This window comes from Octopus bimaculoides, chromosome 2 (assembly GCF_001194135.2).
Source record: "Octopus bimaculoides isolate UCB-OBI-ISO-001 chromosome 2, ASM119413v2, whole genome shotgun sequence".
In the NCBI taxonomy this organism is placed as follows: Eukaryota; Metazoa; Mollusca; class Cephalopoda; order Octopoda; family Octopodidae; genus Octopus; species Octopus bimaculoides.
The window spans coordinates 75215809-75225255 of NC_068982.1; the positions used below are offsets into that span (position 1 = coordinate 75215809).

At 35.4% G+C, this 9447-nt stretch overlaps 1 protein-coding gene across 2 annotated transcripts in view; it reads right to left on the reverse strand.

The window, feature by feature from the left end:
- Nucleotides 1-1938: 1938 nt before the first annotated feature.
- Nucleotides 1939-9447, reverse strand: part of LOC106875360 (G kinase-anchoring protein 1) — a 41933-nt gene continuing 34424 nt past the window's right edge. For both annotated transcript variants that reach the window (XM_014923454.2, XM_014923453.2), the window contains 2 exons: nt 7528-7605; nt 1939-3718 (listed from right to left, as the gene is read on the reverse strand). In XM_014923454.2, coding sequence (XP_014778940.1) covers nt 3680-3718; nt 7528-7605 — 117 coding nt within the window. In that variant the 3' untranslated portion in view covers nt 1939-3679. The remainder of the gene's footprint in view (nt 3719-7527; nt 7606-9447) is intronic.

Genomic DNA, 9447 nt, shown 5'->3' on the forward strand with positions numbered 1-9447 from the left:
ACATGGAATTTGTTGAGGCAGATTTTCTCTAGTTGGATATTCTTCCTGCCATCAACCTTTACCTGTTTCCAAACATGTTTATCACAGAAGACTAGAAATAAACAATATACTTGTATAACTATGATGCTCATTTACAATCATTACATGATGTCAAAACAAGGATAAACACAAATACACTCTCACACGCAAACAATGGGCTTCTTTCAGTTTCCTTCCATCAAATCCACTCACAAAGCTTTGGTTAACTCAAGGCTAAGTTGCTGTGCAGAGAGACTAGATAAAAACCAAGTAGTTGGGAGGTAAGCTTCTTAACTACGAATGGAAACTGTTCAAACTGAACACTGAAGATTTTTCATTGATTCCAGAATTAAATTAAGGAAGACTAGGTGCAGATATGGCAGTGTGGTCAAAAAGTTTGCTTCCCAACAATATGGCTTCAGGTTCAGTCCCAGTGTATGGCACCTTGGACAAGTGTTCTCTATAGTCACAGGCTAACAAAGCACTGTGACTGAATTTGGAATACAGAAACTAAAAGAAGTTTGTTCTATACAGGTCATTCACTTTTCCATGCTTGCGTATATACCTTGGCTCTTCTGGCTTTGTGGGTGATTTAAAGAGGTAGGAATGCCCACATCTACTGTAAGCTTTCCGACACCTGGAAAGTCTATTTTGAGACAAACGAGCATGACCACAGAGGCTGCATAGAAAGGTAGGCTGTTCAGAGTTGTTTGTAGTGTCCTTGCTATTCTTCCTTTTTTCTCTTATCTGCAAGGATGATTCTGCAGGTGTCTTCACAGGAGGCTGTTGCCAGGTGGTTAGTGAGATACCAGGCATCATAGTCAGGGCAAGAACAGACCACATGTGGTAATCAATGTGGCAGGTGTTGAAGGATAATTTTAAGGAATCCTTGTACCTCTTTTGGGGGGCTTTTCTATCATAGTAACCAGAGGAGAGTTCGCTATATAGTATGATCTAGGGAAGTCATTGATACTCCAAGTATGTATGTGTCTGTTTGCATCTCCTTGTCTTGACTGAACATGATAGTTATAAATGAGTATCACAGTCATGCAAGCAATGTCATTCATTTCCAATATTCTGTGAGAACATGTCTGGCCATGGAAAAATATTACCTTGCTTGGAAACAAGTTGTTAATGACAGAAAGTGCATCCAGCTGTAGAAAATCTAACTCAATATTAAGAACTCCATCCAACCCATGCAAGCATAGAAAAGTGGATGTTATAATGATGATGATGATAATTGGAAAACATTGGTGTCCCAGAATTAACTATCAACTGCATTGAAACTGGGCAAATTTTAGCAAAACTGACAGAATTTTATGTTTATTACTTAATTATGATACTAAAACAAATAAATTTATAAATCTTATGTAAAAACTTCATTGAAAATTTTCCAACATGTGCTCTGTCAGTATCTATGCAAAGTTCAAATCTATTCTTAGCAATGTGAAACACATTTTGAAGCATTTCAAGACTTATTTCCTGCACTGCCAGCTGAATGTGTTCTTTATGTTCAGCTAAACTACTGCTCCATCCTGGAGATGGTGGTAGAGAAAATGAGTGCCACCAAACTGAAAAAAAGCTGTTGTGGACAGATGAGCCAACAGGAATGAAAATAAAATTGTAAAAAAAAAATAATAAACAAAATAAAAAAATTTATACACTTTTAACAAATATTAAATATGATAAGCATAAATAAAAGTGAGTTTGTAAAGAAAATTGTCCAATTTCACTGAAATAGTTAATTCTGGGACACCCTGTATTATGATATACTAAAATTGCAGAAGAAAAAATATTTTAAACTGAAAAGAAAAGAAAAGAAAAAAAGTATTATCGTAAACTTCATGAAAGGCAAACAGTACGAGAAAAAAAAAAGAAAAGAAAATTCTTAAAAATAAATAAATACAAGATAAGAAAAGCTATGAAATGATACATATGATGTATGTTGATGCCAACTCATACGGAAAGAATTTATTATTTTTTCTTTCGTTTTTTTCAATACAAAGCAACTGAGGAAGAATTAGATGTAAGCCATGTGCATATTGTTTGTAGTTTCATTTCACTGTTAAGAAACAGAGAAAAAGGTTTGTTTTGTTTTGTTTTTGTTTTAAGAAAGGAAGGAGATCTTTTACCCACCCACCTACCTGCTGTCAGCTTTGAACTCTGCACTACTATCAAATAAAATATTAAAAAAATTTTAAATGCCAATCAATATGAACGTTTTTCTGTGTGTGTGGTGTATGGTGTGTGTGTGTGTGTGTGTGTATGTGTGGGCTTGTTTTTTGTATAAATACACACATACAGGTTTTTCACAGAATTTTTTTCTTAGACAGTCTTTTTCCTTCTTTTAGGGGGGGGGGGATACAAATGTGAAGATTTGCATATTGTCGGAAGAAATGCATGCATATATGTAATAGATATATGCATGAACACACTAACATAAGTGCATGTTTGTGAGACAAGGAAATTAGTGAATAGCAAATGGTATGGTAAAAGTGGTTGAATATATTTGGATGTCAACCAGAGCATGTGGATTAAATTCCCACCTGGTTCTCACAATTTTCATTTGATGCACTGACAGGAATCCACACCATGTCACACAGGCATGCACGCACACATATTCTCCCTCTCACATCTCCATAAATATAAATATACAATCTGTAAACTAGGAGATAGACAGACCTTGGTAAGAGAGGTCATATCATTGATGAGGTCTTAAATGGCAACAAAAGGAATCTGGATGAACCTAACTGACTGACTGAATGAATGATTAATCAAACAATCAATTAGTTAATTGGTCACGTAGTTGACTAATAATAATTATTTCAAATTTCGGCACAAGGCCAGCAATTTTAGAGGACAGGTTAGTTGATTTCAGTGACCTCAGTGCTCAACTGGTACTTTATCGATCCTAAAAGGATGAAAGGCAAAACTGACCCTGGCAGAATTTGAACTCTGAATGTAAAGTGCCAGAAAATAATAAAAGAAGTGACATAGAACCAGTGCATGTTTTTTTTTTTATTGTTGGCACAATGACCTTCCCAAGATACAATGAAATCTCACTATAATCAGGTTTATATACTTTCTGATTTAGTAGTCTACAAATAGATATCCTACTTTTGTACATACACACACACACACATTCATACATGTGCATGTATACACAGGCAATATGATGAAAGAAAAACTGAAACTACCAAGAACAGAAGCAAACGGTTGTTGAGCAAGTAGAGTGAAGATGTCAATTAGTTGTGTATGAAGAAATATTCTGAAGAATTTAGTAGCTCAATCTTCTAAGTTGGGAACTACAAATGGCTGAAGTAGTAATTATAGCTGCTCTATATACAGGAGCTATTCACTTCCAAAATTCATATTCATTATGGACATTGATTGATGAAGAGGTTAAAAAAAAAATTTTTTAAACAAAAGAAAAAACAGCAACGGAGTTGAGAAATATATCCATTTGGTTCTCTTGTAATTTTTAAAAAGTTAATGCCTATTTTTTTCTTATTTTTTCTTTCCTTCCGTGATGTGGTTGGCATCGATCATCAAACAGTAGCATCGGAGAATCTTGGGAGTAAATTGGCAATATTCCTGGCTACTTCCTGATTCCATATTGATAATACAATTAATTCAAATGTGACCAGTCACTGAAACTTCTTCAGCTGTGTTTCGAGTCTCCTTTATTGTGCTTGGAGCCCTAAATAAAAAAAAAAGAAAGAGAAAAAAAAATTATACCATATTTAATGGCACATAAGATGCATATTTTCTTCCCCAAAATATTCAATAAATAAAATAAATAGGTGCAGGCATGGCTGTGTGGTAAGAAGTTTGATTTACAACCACATGGTTGTGGGTTCAGTCCCACTGTGTGAACACCTTGGAAAAGTGTCTTCTACTACAGCCTAGGGCTGACCAAAGTATTTTGAGTAGATATAGCAGATAGAAACAAGCCCATCGTGTGTGTGTGTGTGTTGGTGTGTTTACATCCCTGTAACTTAGCAGCTCAGAAAAAGGAGACTGACAGAATAAGTATCAGGCTTAAAAAAAAAAGTACCAGGGTTGATTTAACTGATTAAAACTTCAAGGCAGTGCCCCAGCATGGCTGCAGTCTAATGACTGAAACAAGTAAAAGATAGAAGGGAAATCACCCTGGGTCCTATATTACAGGTTTTAATGCATTAAATGTATTTTTCTTGAATGTGTGCAGATGAAACTGGGGTGTGTCTAATATGCCTATGTCTTTTATGCCATCAAATACAGTAATACTAAATAAAGGGAATGCAGAAAACACAAAATCAATAAGTCTTTTTTTTACTCTCCCTGTTTCTGGCTTTCTACTGTCAAAACTCTCTCTGCTATACTACTTCCTCAGTCTACATTCCTTAAGTTACTGAGCCCTCATTTACTGCACACAAGGTATACTTGCTTCCCTCGTTGGTGCTATGATGGAAAACCCATCTCCATCACATTCCTTCAAGAGTCATTGATGAATGAGGCTACTTTTCTAGTGTTGGTGTCATGAGATAATGCATCCAGTACATATTATAAAGTGGCTGGCAAATGAGCAGTGAACGTATAAGGTTGTGAGGGCCATTTACTTATCTTCACCATCATCACTGTTTAACGTCTGCTTTCCATGCTGGCATGGGTTGGACGGTTTGACTGGGGATTGGCAAGGTTTCTTCAGCTGGATGTCCTTCCTAACGCCAACCACTCCAAGTGTATAGTGGGTGCTTTTTACGTGCCACTGACACGGAGCCAGTCAGGTGGTACTGGCATCAACCACACTTGAATGGAGCTTTTTACATGTCACCAGCATCAGAGAGCTATTCAACTTCTCTAGTATTGGTGTCACAAGGAAATGCACCGAGTATTTTATAAAAAACACTATATATTTTTAGATGAAAGAAATGTATATATGCATTTTTTTATCTTTTAAATTTCTATTCTTTCATTGTTTGATTAGCATGGCACCAATGGCAAATGTCTTCTGATATAGCCTGGAGTTGACCAGTCTTAAACATGAAAACTGGTCAAGAGTAACAATGTGAAAGCTTGTCAGAGGAATTCTTTCAGCTTTTGTTTGGTTGTCTTATTCTGTCACTCAACTTAATAACATGACCTGAGCTTTGGGTGCCATTAGCAAAGTTCACTCTGTTCCACGTATTTAACCCTTTCGTTACTATATTTCTGACCAAAATACACCCCTCATGAGTTTCAATTAAATTCTATAATAATCATAAATTTAGACTAGTTTAAACAACTGTAATTTTTACTTATCAACATATTAATGTGATATTTGGAACATAATTAAAGAAAGGGTTCTTAATCAATTCTATTGCATAACTTTTGTCTCAAAGTGACTCTAATTACAGGTAAATCCAGGTAAACTGAACAAAATGTAAAAATATTTAAATCTTGTTTAAATATCACCATAGAAAATGAATCATCAGCTAATATTCAAATGGGTATGCAACAAAATTTTGATATAGAAGAATTGTGCACATCACTAGATTATCAGTAGAATTTAATGCACAGAAGAACAAGTGTACCATAAAGGTGAAATAAACTGAAATACTGGAATTTGTTTTTGAAGAAAACTAGAAAATTAAATACATCAACTAAATGAAATATACTCACACACATACATAAATACACAGGAACATATATAATAAAGATTTACATTAGAAATTAAATCAAAACTCATCACTCACCTTATAGGTAAATTACAATTACAGATAAATTAAAATTACAAGTAAATAAAAATCTAATCATACATATAATCATACAATCTAATCATACATATATACAATATTCACACAATATTTCTATCATGGAAAGTTGTATAACATCCCACTCTACACACTGCAACCATGCAGAATGCACATTGGAAAGGCGTTTCAACTGGCCTTCCACTGGGAGTTTTCTTTGTTGATAGACATTCACGGCACTGCTTTTGCGACCTCCGATTTTTTCTAATTTATGGCGATTAACTGAACTCAGAGGGATATCTCTCTGGCAGGCTTTGCTTTTCCTTCCTGTAGTTATTTTTTTGGAGGAATAACCTGCCCTCAACTGCATTGCTACATCTGCTCGGAACTGCAGATGGTCACATCACTTGCGAGCCCCTCCTGATTTGGTATATAAATGCATTTCCGATGCTCATATTTACTATGTACCAAACCAGGTATCGCCACCATTTATTACCCGGTCTACCAACTGGATAATAATTCATTATCTGGTCCAGCCGATCCACACCACCCATGTACCTGTTATAATCAAGGTTCACAAACAGGGTGCCATTTTCATCAACACATGGTTGTGCACTGGTAGATGGAAAATTTATCTGCCTCTTATCTCTGTATGTGGTCGCTAGTAGATTTCCTTTCTGCTGTTGGATAATTTCACCACTTTCTTTTAATTTTGCTTTTTTTATATCCAACAGCAGCCCTTTTCTACTAGCAATTACTGTAGCACACGTATATGTTGTCACAGCTTCTAAATTCACTGCAAGTTTGACCAAACTAAAAAATCAGTCAAAAAATAATATATATCCCTGCCATGGTATGGAATTGATAAATTCCAGACCACATCGTACCCTAGGCAATGCTGACTAACATTATTGTCTCTTTTCCTTGAATAAAAACTAAATCCGCAGCAGTACCCACAAACTTTGATCCCCCATTTCATGGGATTTCCTAGCATATACTGTTTGTTTACATTCTGTGTAACGGTTTGTTTTTGCAGTGATCGCTTCAAACAAGCATACTGGAAAAAATAAGAAAAAAAAAGTCTAACGGTTTTGCTTCCTGAGAAAGACTATGGGTAGATCGCATCTCCCCAGAAAAATTGTTAATAAAAACATTTAAAAACTTTTTACTCCATTCCGATGTAAAATTGTCTTCGCTGTCACAATCGCCACTTTCAGTTTCTTCAGAATCGCTGCTTTCAGTTTCAGATACAGAAATATCCGATTCATTCTTGTACACCATGTGCTTTTGTACCTCATTCATTCTTTTTCTCAATATCTTCATATCTTCCATTGAAAAACCTTCAAATTTGGAATCACTGCTTGATAGCATGAAATTCCTCTCCATTTTCAAAGTTGAAAAAAAAATCAACTCTGAAAAAATGTGGAAAAAAATCTCCCAAAATAACTAAGTTCAGATATGTTAAACAATGTCAGATACTATAACTCAACTATTTACTAAGTGAAATCACGTGTTTTCATGAATGTACTAACGAGATTTGTGTTCAAATTCACATTTAAATAACAATGGGTACTCTCGGTCTTATGAACCAAAAGATCTTTCGGCCGGCCACGGCTGGGTTGGTATCGAAAGGGTTAAGCTAGGGTCTCCAGTTTGGACTCAGAAAAGGGTTGTGGATGCTGACCTCCGTCTGACTCAGCCATAAAAAAAAAAAAGTAGAGAAACCACTTTTCAACTTAAACCTGTTTCATAGCTTAACTCCGCCTTCCCATCATTCTAGTTCAAGAAAACTCACTTTTAATTTATCCAATTCCGACTTCAATGAACGGACTTTTGATTTTTCCTGTTCCAAGTCTTGAGTTAATTTCACCACCTACAAGATAAAGTCAAAAGAGATAGTAAAACAGTTTTGATGCACAAAAAGTCAATGGTCTATTTAGATTGTTTGTTAACCTGTTTCTGATGTTAGAAGCCAGTTGAACCTCTTATCTCAATATTATATTTAGAAAAACCTGTTATAGCAGTTGTGTGGTAATAAATCAAGTCAAGCAGATAATAGAAAATTTTTCAATGATTTAGAGGCAACAATGGTCATGACATGAAACTTCCATAGTTTACTGACACTGACCCTAAAGGTCAAATATTACAGTATCTGCATTGCCTCCCGGTGCTTTTCATAAAATTCTGGTCACATAACTACTCTAATTGGCTTGACTAACAAATGTCCCACTTACTACTTCAGTTCAGCCTAATAGCTAGGGTGTGTGGCTCATTATCGTAAGACCATAGGTTCAATTCTTGCGCTAGGCAGCAAGTTGTGTTTTTGGCAAAGCACTTCATTTCACATTGCCTGTAGTAGCAGAATGCTAATATACCCTTGCTTTCTCTCCAGCAACCACACTCTGAATGTTCCAGTGTGCCAAGGGTGAGGGACCCAAAAGGATGTCTATGTCTGTTTGCAACTAAAATAATTAGTGAATGCATGGTACCAAGCCATACTTGCTTGGATTGTATTTGCTACACCATAACTGAGTAAGCATTAATAGCAAGGACACCCAACTGTATTGGGAGGTTATTAAAAGGAAAAAAACACCCCAACAAATACCCCTCTTTTAACACATCTAAATAACAGATTCAATAAAATATACTGAACTATTAGTTTCAATAAGTAATAAGCCGGACTAAGATGATAAATAATTAAGTAGATAATTAATTCAACATATTTTGCTTTGTAGTTTAGAAGTAAAAGCACTAAATGAACTAGGAACCAGTTGGCTTAAATCCTACTACTGACAATACGTTACATTATTACATATTGAAAAAGTGTTGTGGCTTTCTATGTCAATGCAATACAAAATAGAAGTGACTTACTTCATGATATAACATTGGATGATAATAAAAGGTACTTGTACATCTATATAAAATAATAATGAATTTATAGAAACTTCCAATAACACAAGTTGGTAAGTGAAATGAATATACAGCCAGTCCCTCTATTCCCATCTGTCACTTCCTCTCACTCTTCCGTGAATTTACTTCCCCACCCATACCACTTCTCTTATATTTACCTTCCTCTAATTTGAAGAAGGCATGCTCTAACACATCTCCACTACCACCACCACTATCTTTGTTCTCCAACTGGAGTAAACATGCATTTCCCCTACAGCAAGGCACCTGTTCCTGTCCCTCTATCATACTTCAACTTCTCCTCACCTGACATACATCCACCTCTCTCAATACTACCACCCCACTCAGTTGAGGTGGTCTTGTCTTGCAAGTTACTTACTTCACTAATGCTGGTGCCATGTAAAATGCACCCAGGACATTCTGTAAAGTGGTTGGCATTAGGAAGAGTATTATACAACCATAGAAACCATGCCAAAGGTAGCATTGGAGCTTAGTGCAGTTCTCTGCCTCACTAGCCTCTGTTGAACCATCCAACCCATGCCAGCATGGAAAACAGACATTAAGTGATAATGATTTTCAAATAAAATACTTATTTGCAATTTTCCAGAATCATCCTTACACTCCCTTATCTTTTTAGGCAAATCATTAATTTTAATACAGCCTTAGTTTGTTCAAGAAAACATTTACTTTTACACAATTTCAAATGAAATATTTTTAAAAAATATTTATCAAATTCTCAGATGAATTACTTTTTTACAGACTAATATTTTTTGGATGAAACATTTTCACACATCTTATATTGCCATGT